The sequence below is a fragment of the Anabrus simplex genome, chromosome 4 (genome assembly GCF_040414725.1).
Source record: "Anabrus simplex isolate iqAnaSimp1 chromosome 4, ASM4041472v1, whole genome shotgun sequence".
Classification (NCBI taxonomy): Eukaryota; Metazoa; Arthropoda; class Insecta; order Orthoptera; family Tettigoniidae; genus Anabrus; species Anabrus simplex.
The window spans coordinates 132,909,975-132,929,739 of NC_090268.1; the positions used below are offsets into that span (position 1 = coordinate 132,909,975).

General features: G+C 40.7%; 1 protein-coding gene across 1 annotated transcript in view; it reads left to right on the top strand.

The window, feature by feature from the left end:
• Nucleotides 1-19,194, top strand: part of LOC136872499 (NIF3-like protein 1) — a 71,689-nt gene extending 52,495 nt beyond the window's left edge. The window contains exons 6-7 of the mRNA XM_067146306.2: nt 6,176-6,314; nt 18,879-19,194. Coding sequence (XP_067002407.2) covers nt 6,176-6,314; nt 18,879-19,150 — 411 coding nt within the window. The 3' untranslated portion in view covers nt 19,151-19,194. The remainder of the gene's footprint in view (nt 1-6,175; nt 6,315-18,878) is intronic.
• Nucleotides 19,195-19,765: the final 571 nt, after the last annotated feature.

A 19,765-nucleotide genomic window follows, 5' to 3' on the forward strand; every position in this document is an offset into this window, starting at 1 on the left:
TAAAAGGAAAGAAACGTTACGGGCCCTTCATCAAGTAATGGAAAGCCAAACTCAGGAAAGACTCATAGAATATGCAGTAAGAAGAAAAGAATACAAAAGGGTAGTTAAAGAAGCAAAGAAACAGTTCCAGAAAATATCTGAGGAAAATCTGCTAAAGAAAGCCGAAGAAGAGCCTTTTTCAATTCTGAAGCAGAGGCAGCCGAAATTCACAAGACAGATCCCATTGGAAGTCTGGGAAGATCACTTCACCTCACTACTCCAAGCAAAAGAGACGCGAGACTTGATCGACGAAGACGGCAATGACAGAGCTTCAATCAAACTTTTTACGACAGATAAATTAGAAGACATCGTCTGGAACAGTGAAAACGGTAAAGCAGGGGGACCTGCTAATATATTTTACGAACATATTAAAGACAGCTGGGCTATACTAAAGGACTCAATTACAGAACTCTTGAATCAATGTCTCAGACAAGGGAAAATTCCAGATTAGTGGAGAGATTCAACTATAAAGGTGATGTATAAAGGCAAAGGAGATGTGAACAACCCAGATGCATACCGAGGAATTGCTTTAGAGTGTACACTTTTGAAGATATTAACGAAGGCTCTAGCAAACCGTCTGAATGATCTACTAGATGACAAATTACCGGAAGAACAATTCGGGTTCAGAAGAGGTCGTTCAACGTTGCAGGCAGTACATTGTTTGATGGAAGACATTCAATAGGCATTTAAAGTACAGAAAGGAAAATTGTATGCGGTGTTTGTTGACTTTCGCAAAGCATTCGATTCTACAAGTAGAAAATTGATCCTCCAGAAATTAAGAGAGATTTGCGGTGAAAACTGTTACATAAAATTGATAAAAAATATATTATCGGAAAATTATGTAAGAATTGATGATGACTTAACAAAGTCTAAGCCAATCCTACAGACTGTAGGAGTTCTTCAAGGAGATCCTTTGATTCCACTACTCTTTAATGTCGCAACATATGACATAACGAAAGCCATCGTCACAGAGCAGACAAGTATCTATCTATACGCAGACGACATGGTAATTGTCGCGTCTTGTAGAGAAGAACTACAAACAGCACTTGATAGACTGTCAAAATGGTGTGAAGAGGCCGGTTTGGAAGTTAACAAAGAGAAAACAGTAGTGATGGTTTTTAGAAGAGGAGGAAAACGAGCGGCTGCAGATACTTTCTATTTTGAAGATTCTCTTCTAAATTCTGTGAACTCTTTCAAATACCTTGGAATAACTCTCCAAATGAACGGCAAAACATTCTCAGCTCACGTGAAAGAAAGATCTCTTGCAACAATAATAGCAATAAATGATATAGAGCACATCGACCAATTATCAATTGAGACAGCAATGAAACTGTTTCATCTAAAGATTACTCCAATTGCAACTTACGGTTTAGAACTAATATGGACCTTCTTGAAAAAGAAAGACCTAAAGGAATTAGAAAGGGTTAAAGCTACCTTCCTTAAACGAATCCTTTGTGTGTCCAAATACACGCCTTCAAGACTTGTTTACGAACTGACAAGAGAACTGTTTTTCATCGAAGACCTACGGTTTTCTATGACCCTGCAATCGACAACAGATTACCAAGACTTCCTGCGTAATTTGAAATTTAAAAAGACCGAAATATGGAGTGACTTCTACACAACCGACGCAATGACTACAACTGACTGGCAACAAAGTTGTTTTGAACTGAGACACGCGGTGACCCGTGCAGCGGTCCACGGATTTCACCACAAGGCTTGTGCTACTCTCCGCTTTCACGATCCGAATAGTGACTGTGTATGTCGATGGTGCAATAGACTTTGTGGCCGTTACCACACTTTGGAGTGCCCAAAGAGAGCCTACTCTCTGAAAAGTCTCTGTAGTGAATGGTGCTATGTATTCTATTCTTTTATTTGACCATTGGTTGCAATAAAGATTTATATTCTTAAAATAGGCAGTAATCTTTAAAACAGGCATTTATACATACATGCATCATACATTATCATTATAGACCGTTATGCCATTCAGCGTTCAGTCTGCAAGCCTCTGTGAATTTACTAAATGTCACCGCAAACCTCTATTTGCAACTAGCGCCGTGGCTTCATTTAGTTCTATACCTCTTATCTTTAAATCGTCGGAAACTAAGTCTAACCATCATTGTCTTGGTCTCCCTCTACTTCTTTTACCCTCCATAACAGAGTCCATTATTTTCCTAGGTAACTTATCCTCCTCCATTCACCTCACGTGACCCCACCACCGAAGCCGGTTTATGCGTACGGCTTCAGAGTTCATTCCTGACTTAGCCTTTATCTCCTCATTCCGAGTGCCTCCCTGCCATTGTTCCCACCTGTTTGTACCAGCAATCATTCTCGCTACTTTCATGTCTGTTACTTCAAACTTATGAATAAGATATCCTGAGTCCACCCAGCTTTTGCTTCCGTAAAGCAAAGTTGGTCTAAAAACAGACCGATGTAAAGATAGTTTCATCCGGGAGCTGACTTCTTTCTTACAGAACACTGTTGATCGCAACTGCGAGCTCACTCCATTAGCTTTACTACACCTTGATTCAATCTCACTCACTATATTACCATCCTGGGAGAACATACAACCAAAATACTTAAAATTATCTATCTGTTCCAGCTTTGTATCACCAATCTCACATTCAGTTCTGTTTAATTTCTTACCAACTGACATCAGTTTAGTCTTCGAAAGGCTAATTTTCATACCATATGCATTACACCTATTTTCAAGTTCCAATATATTAGACTGCAGGCTGTTGGCACAATCTGCCATTAAGACCAAGTCGTCAGCATAGGCCAGACTGCTTACTACATTTCCACTAACTGAATCCCTCCCTGCCATTTTATACCTTTCAGCAGATGATCCATGAAAACTACGAACAGCAAAGGTGAAAGATTACAGCCTTGTCTAACCCTTGCAAGTACCCTGAGCCAAGAACTCATTCTACCATCAATTCTCACTGAAGCCCAATTGTCTACATAAATACCTTTGATTGATTTTAATAATCTACCTTTAATTCCATAGTCCCCCAGGATGGTGAACATCTTTTCCCTCGGTACCCTGTCAAAGGCTTTCTCTAGATCTACGAAACATAAACACAGCTGTCTATTCCTCTCGTAGCATTTTTCAGTTACCTGGTGCATACTGAAAATCTGATCCTGACAGCACCTCTGTGGTCTGAAACCACACTGGTTTTCATCCAACTTCTTCTCAACCACTGATCGCACCCTCCCTTCCAAGATGCCATTGAATACTTTGCCTGGTATACTAATCAATGAGATACCTTGATAGTTGTTGCAATCCTTCCTGTTCCCTTGCTTATAAATAGGTGCAATTACTGCTTTTGTCCAATCTGAAGGTATCTTACCGACATTCCATGCTAATCTTACTACTCTATGAAGCCATTTTATCCCTGCCTTCCCACTATACTTCACCATTTCAGGTCTAATTTCATCTACACTGCTGCTTTATGACAATCCTTTCCACTTCCTCAAGTGTAATTTCACCAACATCATTTTCCTCCTGTTCGCAACACCACCAGGAAGATTTCCTTTTACGTTGAGAAGGTGTTCAAAATATTCCCTCCACCTCTCCAGTGATTCCCTGGGATCTATTATGAGTCCACCTAAATTACTCAAAACACTGTTCATTTCCTTCTTCTCTCCCTTTCTAAGATTCTTTATTACTGTCCAGAAAGGTTTTCCTGCTGCTTGATGTAGCCTTTTCAGGTTATTACGAAAATCTTCCCATGACTTCTTTTTGGATTCAACAACTATTCGTTTCACTCTGTTTCTTTCATCTAATTACAATTTCTTGTCTGCATCAGCCCTTGTTTGGGGCCATTTCTGATAAGCCTTCTTTTTATGTTTACAAGCTGCTCTCACTTCATCATTCCACCAAGATGTTCACTTTTTCCCATCTTTGCACACAGTTGTTCTTAGGCATTCCCTTGCTGTTTCTACTACAGCATCCCTATATGCCACCCATTCTCTTTCTATATCCTGAACCTGCTTACTGTCTAATGTTCAAAACTTCTCACTAATCATATCCATGTACTTCTGTCTAATTTCCTCGTCTGGAGATTTTCTACCCTTATTCGTTTGCAGACAGATTTCACTTTTTCTATCCTAGGCCTAGAGACTTAGTTTACTACAGATCAGATAGTAGTCTGTATCATTGAAAAATCCACGAAAAACTTGTACATTCCTAACAGACTTCCTGCATTCGTAGTCGGTTAAGATATAGTCTATTATGGATTTGGTACCCCTAGCTTCCCATGTGTAGCGGTGAATAGCCTTGTGCTTGAAGAATGCATTCGTAACTGCTAAACCCATACTAGCACAGAAGTGTCCGACTCGTTGGCTGAACGGTCAGCGTACTGGCCTTCGGTTCAGAGGGTCCCGGGTTCGATTCCCGGCTGGGTCGGGGATTTTAACCTTAATTGGTTAATTCCAATGGCACGGGGGCTGGGTGTATGTGCTGTCTTCATCATCATCATTTCATCCTCATCACGACACGCAGGTCACCTACGGGTGTCGAATAGAAAAACCTGCACCTGGCGAGCCAAACTTGTCTTCGGACACTCCCGGCACTAAAAGCCATACGCCATTTCATTTCAGCACAGAAGTCCAGCAAACACTTCCCATTACCATTGGCTTCCATATCTTTCCCCCACATTTACCAATCACCCTTTCGTATCCTTCAGTTCAATTTCCAACTCTCGCATTGAAATCGCCCATTAGCACTATCCCCTCCTTGCTGTTGTCCCTGACTACAATGTCACTCGATGCTTCATAAAACTTGTCAAATTCATCCTCATCTGCACCCTCAAATGGCGAATACACTGAGACATTTCTTGTCCTAATTCCTCCAACTGCCAAATCTACCCACATCATTCGCTCATTTACGTGCCTAACAGAAACTATGTTGCGTGGAATGGTATTCCTGATAAACAGCCCTACCCCATACTCTGCCCTTCCCTTTCTAACACCCGTCAAGTACAGTACACTTTATAATTTCCCATCTCTTCCTCGTTATCTCCCCTTACCCGAATATCACTTACTCCTAGCACATCCAGATGCATCCTCTCTGCTGACTCAGCCAGTTCTACTTTCTTTCTTCCATAAGCCCCATTAATATTGATAGCTCCTCATCGAATTCCATTTCGTTCGCCAAGTTGTTTCCAAAGAGTCCCTTGCCTGTCATATGGGAGTGGGACTCCATTAACTCCCATAGGTCCGAGGCTTGCGTAAAATGTTCTGAGCTCGGTAAATTCATGAAGCAGGACGCTACTTGCACATAGTCCAAGTGAGGATCTCTCCTCTAACGGGTTAGGAACCACTGGTGTATTGTATAGTCCTAGCCGTCTGAGCACAAAGAGGGCCAAGACTCAGAATACGTCCGAGATGCCCACCCCCATTCCATAGCAACTGGTATCCCGACTCTTAGGACTACTTACTAGGCCACTCAACTGTTGCCCACAGTTCATGAACTAGGACGTGACTACAGTAACCCACACCATGCACCATAGGCATTTATAAGTGCTATAAAATGTAACTACCTGCAAGCAATTAGCATGAAATTTATTTATCCGTAAAGAACCTACAAATCTGGGCAAGGGAATCAAATAGGCAAGAAGGGAAAAATCCAAACTTAATAATAGCACACCTGCTACCCTCTAATATCTTCTTTAGGATAGTGTAATAGCTTATTTAGGAAGTGTAGCCTACAATTTTTATTCTGTGTAGCACGAATCATTCAGCATATCTACGATTTCCTATAACAATGGTTTAGGCTACACACAGAATGTTACCAGATGCATGAATGACTGTTTATAGAGATTATCTGGTTAGGTTTTTTTAATCATTGTATTTTGCCCATCAAAACACAAAAATCCTTACCTTTTGTTTTGCTTCTCCCCCTCTATCACTACTAATGGGTGATAACAGAGTTCCCTCCTTGCCTTTATTGGTATTTCTTAAGTAATAGACAACTTGTTATGTTTCAAACAATGACTTCTTCCACGATTTCCCATAACCTCCATTATGAAAGCAGAAGAGTACTACTTTTGTAGACTAATTAAGTTACCGTATACATAACATTCATTCTGATGATTGTTTGTCTGTTATTACAGTTGCTTGTATATTATGTTTTCAGGTTGCTATTCCAGGTCATGGTATGGGAAGATTGTGCTCTTTGAAACATAAGCTGACTGTAGAGAAAGTAGTTGAAAAGGTGAAGACTCTTATCAAAAGACCATATGTAAAACTTGCCCTTGCAGTTGGAAAAGATATCAGTAAGTCCTTGAATAATATTTTTAAATTAGCAATATCACAAATAGAAGTGAAGTGAAAAAAAAATTGAATCTTAGTGTGTCTGAACCGAAGCAAGTATATTCGAGGAAGGAAGGCATGTACTGTATGTATGTATTACGCCCTTCCTGCATCCAGGTCAGTCAACATAAAGGATCCCCAGCCAGCTTCTCAGGGAATATCAAATTTGGTTCAGTTTAAGATGGGATCCAAGAAAGTATTCGATGCGCCGATTATCATGTCATCAACCTTGACCTCACTGATGGATGTCTCCATCTGACACATCACGGCAATGATATCCAACTTGAAAGAAATGCAATACCTTATTTCTAATACATCTTATCCTACTATTATTTTCATAAATAACACTTCAAGTTATCCTTTACTTGTCACTATTTATTAAACATAATGAAGTAATAAAGAATAGGAAGAGAAAAATATCCTTTTACACAGATCACCTTCCAGTAGATAAACAATCATTGAACAGCTGATTCCTCACTTTGTGCAACAAGCCTTCATGTCTTACTTTCTAATTTCTCTGTGTCCTTAATTGAAATGGGTTCGCTTTTCTCTTTTTATGCTTTCTTACAATTTGAAATTGATCCGTTACAATTTACTTCTGACAATTCACATTATTCTATATTGATTTTTTTTTTTTTTGAAATTTCTATTTGAATTTTATTATCTGAAATTTATTATGACCTCAGTCATCTACTCAGGTTTTGGAATGCTCAATAAGTTAAAGTGACCAGACATCCCGTTTTGAATGGGACAGTACCATTTTTCAACCTGTTGTCCCGGTGTCCCGACAGATGTTGTCGGGATGCCTCTTTTTCCTGTTCTGTTAGAAAATGAATTTTAATTTTAGTCTCTATTTTAATCAACGTAATATTTTAAATTATTATAGATACAGAAATTCATGTATGGCAAGGTACCTGTTTTTATGTCCATAACAACTAAGCTAGCTAAGAGTAAAGAGGGAATATAGGAGGCTGTGACAATATTCGTTACGAGCAACAACAAATATGGCAACCCCGCTACTCTGCCTGCATTTGTTTTCCTTGACCACTGAGACAGGAAGCAATGTGAAAATTAGAGGAGTGACACTACAGCTATGATCCTTGAAAGAATCTTGGATAAACAAATAAGAGGTAGAGTAGAGGGAAAATTGACAAAACACCAGTATGGATTCAGAAGAGGCATGTCCACATTTGACCCAATATTTACATTGTGTCAAATGATGGAAAGTTATTGGGAACATGGAAGGGACATGGTAGTAACGTTTCTAGATATTGAAAAGGCATATGACAGTGTCCCAAGGAATTTGGTAGGGAAAACATTGACAGAGCCACAGATTGGGAATGAAACAATGCAGATGATAATAGCATTGTATAAAAATTGTGAAAGCTGGATTTTGAACCCCTTTAGACAACAAGCATCATCGATTAAGGATTGTGCTATGGAAGCAGTCCCTTGGTCAGTTTTATAGTTTCTGGGAAGGTGAGGCATTGTTTTGAATTGTTTTACATTGTTTTAAATTGATTGTTTCATTTTCATTTTTCATTCACCCATTAATTCTTCATCATCTTGTGTTAGAACCAAAGTGAGTCAAACTGAATGGTTCAGAGTTGAGACAGGCTTAAGACATCCTTAAGACAGGCTTAAGACAGGGAAGTGTATTGTCTCCCTTACTCTTCATTATCATCATGGATAGAATTCTACATAATGTCAAGGAGGAGATGATGGGCGAGCAAGTAAAAGTCTGTGCTCTTTGCTGATGACATTGTAGTTTGGGGAGATATTGAAGAGGAAGTACAGACACAAGTTGATTTATGGAATGAGGAGATAAGAAATTTTGGAATGAAGATTAGTACTGCAAAAAGCAAGACTTTGATCATGACAAGGGGTAACAGAAAATCCAGGGGAGTGATAAAAATAGGAAATGAACCTCTTGAAGTAGTGAAGAATTTTAAATATTTGGGCAGCACAATGTCACAAGATCGAAATTTGGATGGAGAAATTGATTTAAGAACACAGCAGTCTGCAGGTTTCTATCAGTGTGTGAGAGACATTGTATGGAACAGAAAGTTGCCAGTGAAGTGCAAGAAGGTTTTATACTCGTCCTATTATAAACCTATACTGACCTATGCTTCAGCAGCCTGGACATTGACTAAGTGGAACCAAAGTAAGATACAAGCAGCTGAAATGATGTTATTGAGGAGCATACAGGGAAAGGCAAGATGAGATATGTTCGTGTGGTAATAATCAGAGTTGTTGCGCTTTACGGTTCTCTGCACGGGTCTATTCGAGTTAAGGAATCGGTGTGTGCAAGTGAAAAAGTGAGTTCTCCTTTTGCATGGCTACTAGCAGAGAGAAACTACTACATTCCGGCGTTCTCTCTGACTGGATGCGCCATTTTCCAGACTTATAGGCGCCTCCCTACTAGCTCAGAGCCAAACAAGCCTAGGCCTGGTCGCTCAGCGATTAGGGGCTTGCTTTGCCTCCTACTACTGGCTGGAGATGTCCACTTAAACCCCGGTCCCACCACTAGTGAAATGAAAACAGACATAAACATCTATTGTCAGAATGTGCAAAGCCTAAACAATAAGTTGTCTGATTGTGAACTATTTCTGCCAGACTTAAGAGAAGTTGACGTGATCGGACTTACTGAAACATGGCTCTCTTGGGCTAGTGACAGTGAACTACCACTCAGTGCTAATTACAGCATATTCCGTCGTGATCGCGCTACTCTAGGTGGTGGAGTGTTGCTAGCAGTGAACAGTGCTTTACCATGTAAACGAAGGACAGATCTCGAACGGAACTGTGAGTTAGTGTGGGTGGAGCTACTCTTTCCTCGACGCCCTGTACTTGTGGGATGTTACTACAGACCACCAAACAGCCCATTCAGTGACCTTGAACAGTGCCTGGACTCAGTCATTGCAGTGCTCCCTCATGGTGAAGTAATTTTAATGGTCGACTTTAACTTGTCGATAAAGTGGTCTTCTCGAACTACCGGACTGTCAGCTAACAACTGTGACACATACTTTATAGACAGTTTTATTAATGGCCTCGGACTGAAACAGTTTAATATGTACCCAACCCATGGACCCAACACCCTGGACTTCATACTCTCCTCATTAGAACTCAAAACAATAACCCCAGGCAGAAACCTTTTCCTGTGCGACCACCAGTCCCTCGATGCTACATTCCTCCTTCCCCACCCCTCCTCAAAGCCTCACAGCAGGACCTCCTACCGCCCTACCTACATCTGGCGCCGTGCCGACTGGCCTGCAATGTGTCGTGCCCTGGAATGCCTTCCCTGGAGTCTGCTCGAAATAGCTGATATCGAATCGGCTCTTGCCCTGCTGTACGACTGGCTGCAAGCTGCAATTAAAGACTTCGTACCTGCACAACGGGATACTACTAGCAAACATCAACACTGGATATCACAAGAGACCAGACTGATACTATTTAATAAGAAGAGAGCTTGGCGCCTGTGGAAAGACTTCCCTAACCCACACACTCACAATACCTTTGTTAAAATCCGCCGCCACGCGAGGTTTATGGTCAGAAGAGACTACAAAACACACGTAGACACTGTCACTGAAAATGTCCGCAGCAATCCCAAGCGCTACTGGAGTCTCATCAACACACGGAGAAGGACGGAGCAGATTCCTGTCAGTGTGAACCACAACGATGCAACAGCAGATGGCGCCGATCGCAATGAACTGTTCAACAGGTATTTCTTCTCCAACTTCTCCCCTCCCTTACAAAACCAACCGCTCCCTCCCGTTGGTACAGCTTCAAACAGAACCCTATCAAGCATAACTACCACACCAAGTGAAGTTCATAACCTTCTTCAAACTCTTCGTAACAACAAAGCTACCGGTGCCGACACTATAGGTCCTCTTTTCCTAAAAAATACTGCCAGCACTCTTTGCGTCCCTCTCTCTAAATTATTTAACAGATGTTTTGCCGCGGGCTATTTTCCTATTACCTGGAAACAGGCAAATATTGTTCCACTTCTCAAATCAGGCAACAAATTTAATGTTTCATCTTACCGACCAATCTCTATTCTCCCCACACTATCCTTTATCTTTGAAAAAATTATACACCAGCGTCTCCTCGCATTCACTTTGCCGTATATCTCAACCAAGCAGCATGGTTTTCTACCAGGTGGCTCTTGTCTAACAAACCTGGCCACTCTGCATAGCTTTGCATCACACGCCATTGCAGCTAAATCACAGCTGGATATCTTCTACGTAGACTTTTCGAAAGCTTTCGTTTCTGTAGACCATACTCTGTTGCTCCATAAACTCTCCGAACGATGGTAATATCAGGCACTTCATCCTCATGGTTACCAGTCACCTCCGGTGTCCCACAAGGCAGTACTCTTGGCCCCTTGCTGTTTTCTTTGTTTATGGACGATCTGCCGTCCGAACTCAACGAAACAGCGAATACCCTACTCTTTGCTGACGACTGCAAGATATTTAGGGAGATCAGGAATCCAGCAGATGCAGCTCTGCTACAGTCATCGCTTAATGCCCTCTCGAACTGGTGCCGTACTTGGAAACTTATCCCCAATCCACAAAAATGCAGCCACATGACCATAACACTGCGTAAATCTCCTCTACCGACATCATATTACCTACTCGACAAGCCCATCACCGTGGTTACGCAACAGCGTGACCTAGGTGTAATATTCGATACAAAATTACAATTTAAGACCCATATAGAAACATATACAACCAAGGCTATGAAATTACTAGGCATTCTCTATCGCTTCACAGAAATTTCTGACCCCGTTGCTCTTCGCCACTTCTTCCTCACGATCGTTCAACCTCTCTTAAACTACTGCTCTCCGATTTGGACAACAGCCGCCCCCTCCAATACCAAGCAGTTAGACAGAGCAGTGTCCTTCTTTGCTGCAATTGTAAGGAACAGAATCCCCAAGCTCAGAAATCTGTCTACGCAGCAGGTATTAATGGCAATTAATGTGTCACCGCTGCACATCAGGCGACAGGTAGCTGACCTGAGTTTCCTCCACGAGATCTTAAATGGACATTACCGCTCGGAACATCTTGTCTCACTCTTCTCTCTCCGCGTTCCTTCCCGCTCCACCAGAACCAAAGACCTTCTCCACATTCCTTACACTCAGCACTCAATTCTTCAACGATCTTTCCTAATCCGCCTCCCAACACTCTTTAACAATATTAATAGGAGACAAGAGCTTGATATAGCATCAAATAAAAGTGTATTCGAGAGGTGTGTAAATAGTATCTTAAAGATAAGTTGATGTGAAGGGATTATACCGCCATCTTGATCCACGACGACTTGGCTATGAACATGGACATTCTCATGGTTTTCGATTTGGACAGTTATTAGTAGGATGTGTACCTGATCTTGTTATATTTTGTTATGTTTGTTATATTTTATTATGAAAGTTTACGTTTGTTAAATAGTCTGTTGACAGTGCAAGTGAAATTTGCTCAGTGTAGCTGTATCTTGTGCTTCGTGAATAAATAAATAAATAAATAAATAAATAAATAAATAAATAAAAGAAGCATGGAAGTGTGTAAACTTCAAGAAGAGATTGATACAACAAAGCTAAAATGGTTTGGACACATGATGAGAATGCCAGGAGAGAATACCAAAGAGAACATTCATGGATACAGAGACTGCAAAGAGGCCTAGGAGACGGCCTAGAATGATGATGCTTGTTGTTTAAAGGGGCCTAACATCTAACGTCATCGGCCCCAGGCCTAGAATGAGATGGAGGAGCTCTGTTGTGGACTGTATTGCAAATAGAGGAGTCAATAGCAATAAAGTACTAGAAGAGGAGTGGTGGAAAGATCGAGTAAGGTGGAGGGCTTTGGTATACTACCCTACCCAGAAAGAATTTGGAAGAGGGAATGGATGATGATGATGATGATGATGATGAAGAACAAGAAGAAGAGGGGCTGATGACCTAGATATTAGGCCTCTTTAAACAATAAGCATCATCATCATCATCATGAAGTTTCTGGCTTATTACTCAGGGCCTCCATTCCATACAATAGCATCAAAAGCACATAGTCTCTTACCATACATGCAGAGTGAGATACTCGTACAGCCAGGAGATTAAGATCAGAATAGGACAAGCATGAAGCACTTTTGTTAAAATTCATAATCGTTGAGGAAGAGTGTGATTGGAATAGAGCTGTTGATATCCAACCATCTGCTAATTTCTCTCTCAACAGACTGAAGATTCTTTGATTGTAGCATATCAGTGTTTCTGATATAGCATGCCTTTCCAGTTGCAATGGGTATCCTGTAAAATCTTTGTCACTCTCATTCTCCGCAATCACTGCCATGGGCCATACTTGAAGACAATTATGTTGTGTTGCTTTCGGTGTAATGTCCCACCATGTGACTGAGAAAAATCTTTCCCAATCCCTTCATAGTTGACACATTTCCATATGAAAAGAGACTAATTGTTCATTTTGAAATTCTGGATAATACAGTAGTGATGGGATGTTCGATTCATTTTACTGAATCGATTAATTTGATTCCGTTCACGTTACTGAATCGATACAGTGATCCGATTCATGGCACATTAGTCACCGCTTCTACTGCATCTGTGTAGTATGTGCTGGTAAGACAGCAGCAGCAGCATTCAGTGCTCGCAGCTGCCATCTGGTCTTCATACTATGAACTCCTTTCTTAGAAAAAAATACATCGAAGGTTTCTGGCGACGCAGGGTGGGAAAGGTTAGGGATTAGGAAGGTAGCAGCCATGGCCTGAATTAAGGTACAGTCCCACCATTTCCTGGTGTGAAAATGGGGAAACTACAGAAAACCATCTTAACGGCTGCTACGCGATACTAACCGCACGACAACTCGCTCAGTTATTTTTGAAAATATGTATTTTTCTATCAGCTGAGGATTTTTTAAAATCATCATATTTTGTATAGGCTACCCGAGATGTACAGTAGCCCGCTGGTTTTCTGATTCAACATACTGTTGGTTAAGTTATTGCGTCTGTCCACATATGATTGAAGTCATGTGCAATGATGTGACATATGAACTGAGAGAATACTGAGCCGTTCTTCCCAATATAAAACAGGTACTTTTGAGTGGTCATGAGCATGACTCGTCATAGGGCAGGCTAGAGTCGAGTTTAATTGTCAAATGTCAACTAAGTTATAATACTAAGATTCATTAAACTAATAAATAGTATAAATAGTATAACCTAATAGCCTACCTACTTACTAGCTACTTCAGAATTATGTTTTGACTACCTTTTTAACACTGCAAATAAATCCATCTATTATATAAACCTCCCTGTAAGAAGAGGACAGTGAATGCAAATGGGTATTATTTTCAAATGAGCTGAGATCGAGAGTCCATTATAGCATACGATTCTTTCAGTGTACCATGGCTCACTGTATGTCTCGCTGCAGCGGAAGCTCGGCTCTCCGCCAGTGTCCAGTGAGCCGACAAGGAGCCGTTTGTATCTTGTGTCTCACTGAGCCGTGCTCGTTCAAGATTCTTTCGATGTTCCATGATTCACTGTCTCGCTGCAGCGGAAGCTCGGCTCCCTTTCAATGTCCAGTGAGTGTGCCACTCAGCACTGTCCGCTGGGAGTAAGCTGAATCATGTGCCGTGAGCTCGCCGTTTCTGTGAATCGATTCACTCGGACACTTGAATGAATCGATACACTGCTTCGAATCATGCATTCAGTAGCCAACACTATAATACAGTATCTTGGTCCATAGGCTGCAGGTGACTTGTGACATTAGGAGGAAGAAATAGCATCTTCAGCAGGATGTTGAGTCTGACATTTTCCTAGCAATAAATGCACAACACTTTTGGCTTTCCTCAGATAAATGTGCTTTGAAGCTTGACACAGACACGTTACAAAACCCTGCTGTGAATAGATAACATCCACCCAAGCATTCTTCTGAGACTTGTGATCCACAGGGGTGCTCATGACATTCTTGAAACATTGTGAATTTTAACTTAACTTTATGCATATATTTAGCATTTGCAAAAAACAGCACGGTTACGTGCCCCTTTTTCTGTTTCATTCTTAGAGCAATGTTGTTGTAAGCTTTGCAACTCCAACCTCCCCTTGGATATCCAACATTTTTCACATTAATTTTATGTATATTAAAAGAATAAAATTAGAAAATCCATAGACTCTGGGATGGTGTAGCACTAATTTCTGCATTGTTTGGTTGATTTCAGTTGTTCTTTGTCACTCTCCCCTCCATGGGTTACAGAAAACTCAGAGTAGAATTAATGAAATAATTTATATTGTTGTTGTTGTTGTTGTTTGAGTCATCAGTCCATATTCTGGTTTGATGCAGCCCTCCATGCAAGCCTGTCGTGTGCTAACCTTTTCATTTCTACATAACTGCTGCATTCTACATCTGCTCTAATCTGCTTGTCATATTCATATCTTAGTCTACCCCTGTCCGGTTCCATGGCTAAATGGTTAGCATGCTGGCCTTTGATGACAGGGGTTCCGGGTTCGATTCCCAGCAAGGTCGGGAATTTTAACCATCATTGGTTAATTTCGCTGGCACGGGGGCTGGGTGTATGTGTTGTCTTCATAATCATTTCATCCTCATCACGACGTGCAGGTCGCCTACGGGAGTCAAATCAAAAGACCTGCACCTGGCGAGCCGAACATGTCCTCGGACACTCCCGGCACTAAAAGCCATACGCCATTTCATTTTTTCAGTCTACCCGTACCGTTCTTACCACCTACACTTCCTTCAAAATCCAACTGCACAAGTCTTGGATGTCTTAAAATGTGTCCTATTATTCCTCTTCTTCCCGTCAAATTTAACCAGCTGAGCTCGATAGCTGCAGTCACTTAAGTGCGGCCAATATCCAGTATTTGGGAAATAGTGGGTTCGAACCCCATTGTCGGCAGCCCTGAAGATGGTTTTCCATGGTTTCCCATTTTCACACCAGGCAAGTGCTGGGGTAGTACCTTAATTAAGGCCATGGCCGCTTCCAACTCCTAGGCCTTTCCTATACCATCGTCGCCATAAGACCTATCTGTGTTGGTGCGACGTAAAGCCACTAGCAAAAAAACCAGTATATGTGAGATTTTAAACATGTATGTGTTTGAATGCTTCTTTATAATTGTGTTTTTGGCAGGAAGTGTGCGAGTTGTGTGTGTGTATTTATGTATGTTAATGTGTATGTGGCCAGGAAGAACTAGTCTCATTCAGTGAAAATGATAAGCACAGCAGTTTACATGTGTTGGTAAGTGGTAGTACTAGATGGTCACCCATCCAAGTGCTGACCACGCCCAGTGTTGCAGGTCTGTGAACAGTGAGACTGTTACCAATAATGTGCGCAGTAGCGACCACTTTAATAAACGGGGAGTTCGCTTTAGCATGGGTGTGCGGATGTTAATTTGGAAAAAAAGCATCGTTAGTATGCAGCATGTTTGGTGTGTGCACCGCCTCGTCTCCGAAAACCAGTGCTTCATCTGTTAGTGCTAGGAAGGCTGTTTGGTGTTAGAAGACCGTGTGGTGGTTATTTAAGGAGGTGAGAACTTTGTCATTCATTGGTGGGTGTGTAGTTGTGTCTTTGCAGGGTGGGGGGATGGTTGATAGTTGGGTTGTGGTTTTTCAGGGTACTCAGCTACTCAATCCACCAAGGTGGCCCTGAAGTGGGGTAGACTGGTTGTTAAGGTGGTTGGGGAGTAATAGGAGTAAAATATTGTTAACTTGGTTGTTTGGGGGCGGTGTGGGGGCGGGGAGTAGCGGTAGGGGTTTGGGTTCGGTGTTGGGATTTGCACTTGGTAGGGAGTGCTGTTGTACCTTGTGTTTTGCAGTTACTGCCTTCTTGAAGTACGGGCATCCAGGAAACGAAGCCGTGTGACTGCCGTGAGAGTTCACGCACTTGGCCTGGTCCCGAGGCACCTTACATTCGGTGTGATGGTGTGGGCCGCTGCACCTATTGCAGTGGGTAGAGTTCCAGCATCTTGCAGCATGATGGTTCAGTTTGAGGCAGTTATAGCATATTATAGTAAGAGAAGGGTAAGGTGGGGGTGATTGGGGTTTTGTTGAGGTTGGAGGCTGGTTACTGGAGTGTTAGGTGTATCATATACCAAATAGCTTAATATGATAATAGTGGAAACTCTCCTCACTTAGCACGCAGAGCAGCGGCGACAGCACGTAGTGCTGCCATCTAGCGGCTCGCAGGGAACACTAACATAACGCGCCATTCAAACACTACACATTTCGACTTCCAACCCAACGAAATGCAGATTTTAAGACGTTTGCGTCGTTCTTGTAACATAATATAGGGAAGGAAAAAGGTGGATGTTGATCTGAATGAACCAGTGATAAGAATAAAACAAATGTATTATCAAATTAAAACATTACATCGTCATGTTATGACTAGGGCCTACAGTCTTCAAGACCAAATCACACATGCAATATCTTTTTAAAACTGGTATTTTTACAGGCAATATTTTTCACTGTTGAGCCATTGATTCTATTCACATATGCCTTTATAAGAACTTTGAAATACTTGTCAGTCAGTAATTTTACACAGCTGTTACATAAGCCTACACTACATTCATTCAATGACAAAAACCTGTCATTTAATTTTCTTCTAATCCCATCTTTGCTTTCTAACAAAAACTAAAAAGAAACTATCTTCAAATGTTCTTGATATTTTAGCATCTAACTTTCACCCACAAATATTCGGAAACATAATTTTAGAATTGTCATACTTTTTCATTTCTATGTGCAAGTTTCCCTTGCTATAATCATTATCATAAGATGACAATACATCCTTTCACTCAGCATGGGGAAATTTGCTACATGCCCAGCCCGTGACATAATTGTCTGCATTTTCCTGTATTATATCATAGTCATAATCGGTTACCTGATCACTTAACTCACACTGTCGAGTGACATTAGCATCAAAATTGCACTTCATCACATCATTATGAGTCAGTAGAAAGTCTGCAACATCAGATTCACAATTGCTGTCATCAGAAGCACAGATCAATTGATTTATCATAACACTCCTTATGGCACTGCGAAATTTTGTTGCATCTGGAGTTACACTGTTACCTCCTCTTGCTCTGATGATGGAAAACATGCAGTTCTGTGTGAGCCTCCTTGTTAGCAAATAATGAAAACCATAATCACTATATAATTCAGACCACAATAGTTTCAGTGCAGAAATATTGTCTATCCAACCCTGAATACAGAGAGGGTTGCCTTTGCGGTTATTCAAAACTTTGAGTTGTTTTAGACAATCACAAATTTCATCCAGCTTTTTCATATGCCCTCAGTCATTGTTTAAGGGTCTCCTGTACTCTTTAGGGCTACTGAGACTTCAAGAATTAAATATATCAGACAAACTATCACACATTTCTATAAATTCTGCAGTGTTTGCAGCACTTGATTGCAAATAATTGAATGACACATGAACTAGGATTCCAGAAGCTACAGAATGGCTGAGGACCCTGGTGGCTAAACATACCCTCATACCTTTCATCTAAATCTGCCCTTCTGCTCGTCACCCACTGAGTACACCTAAAAATCAATTAAATTCATAGGTTTAATCATAACAATATTTTAAAGAAAGCATGTTCTCATAAATAGAAAAAATACCGGCACGTAAACATTAACAGGTAGGCCTATACTCGCAGCACTTTGTTGTTAGGAAATCTGTAAAACGGCTTGCGATCACTTTGTCTTCTGTAATGAAAACACCCATACACAGCACAAATAACTCCTCTTCCTGCCATTTCCAAAATCGTGATACATAACAAGCACAAAACTATCTGAAATACAAATAAGACACTTCTGGCGTACACAGCTGACAGCAGTAGCAAGAGTAGTTAGCCTCTCGAACCGCTAGATGGCACGCAGAAGCGGTGTCGCCAGTTTCTCGCTGGAGTTTCCACTATTATCATATTAAGCTATTTGCATATACCTATGATGATATGCTACTGAGACATAGCCAGTGACAAAGAAGGATGAAAAGTGAATACATGTGACAGAAATTAAATTGTTGGAAAGTGTGTTACAGAAAACACGAAGAGGAGTGAGAAATGAAGACATCAAATAGAATATAAGATGAGAAAGTTGAGTAATTATATAGAGAAAAGAGATTGAGATATTCTGAGCATATTACATGGATAAAAGAGGAAATATTGCTAAAAATTAGAATAATAAATGAAGGGAAAGAGTCTGCAGAAGACCCACATTATAACATATAGACCTGGTTAAGAACTGTATAATGTTACAACACTTGGATTGAAACATGCTGATGGATGAGGAGTGGTGAAAAAATAGTACTAACTGTATATGCTCCGACCTGGCTAGTAATAAGATAATGATGATGAATTTGGAATTAACAGGCTTTCCTTTCTCCATATCTTTCAGAGAACAGCAATTTTTTCAGAAAATTAATCTTTATTTTCCTCTCCCCTAAACATAAAGTAAATATTCTTTACTGATTTCATACTTTGGCATTGTAATCTACAACATATTTATTGCAATTTCTGTGCTAATGTTTCAGATTCTGCTGTCAGCACCATTGCTATTTGCGCGGGGTCTGGAGCCTCACTTCTTCGAGGAGTCAAAGCAGATCTGTACCTAACGGGAGAGATGTTGCATCATGATATTTTGGATGCAGCACATAATGGTACCCATGTTATATTGTGCAACCATAGTGACTCTGAACGAGGTTTTCTTGAGCCATTCTCTAACACTTTGGCAAACAAATTGCTAGATGGAAAAGTTCAAGTCTTTGTCTCAAAGAAGGATAAGGACCCCTTGATAACTGTGTAATGGTTTTTTAAATTGCATTGCATATTAAAGTTTAATTTATCATATATACTTGAGTTTCTTCTTTTGATTCTTCCTGGTCTTTTCTTCCTACTTATCTTGTGTTGGCACTAATGTAGATTAAGCCCTGTTTTATGGTGAAGTGTCCTCTATACCAACCCTATGTTGAGGGATGTATTCACTATTGCATGTGTATTGGTTGGTTGTGTGGGCGTGTTGTATGTAAATGAATGAATGTTTTAAGATGATCACAAACACTAGGTCCCCAAGCCAGACGAAGTAATTAGATGCTGCTAGAATCCCCAGCCCAGCTAGGAATCGAACCCTGGATCCTCTGAACCAAAGTCATTATTCTACAAAATCCATCTTATTTTACTCCTGGTACAGGGCTTCATTTGTTTTCAGCTACAGGTGCAAAATTTTGCTGCACTGTATTACAAATTCAGACCTTTTATTTCAGAAATGAAAATGCATTAAGAACCAAAACAGTTGAATCCAGGTGATTGTTTTTCTTCCATCCTTGGGTTATTTAGAATATACAAAAGTAAGCAACTCTCTTAACAGCTTAGACTTTCACAACCAGTGTCAATGAATATAGAAGAAAATTTCTGAGCCTGT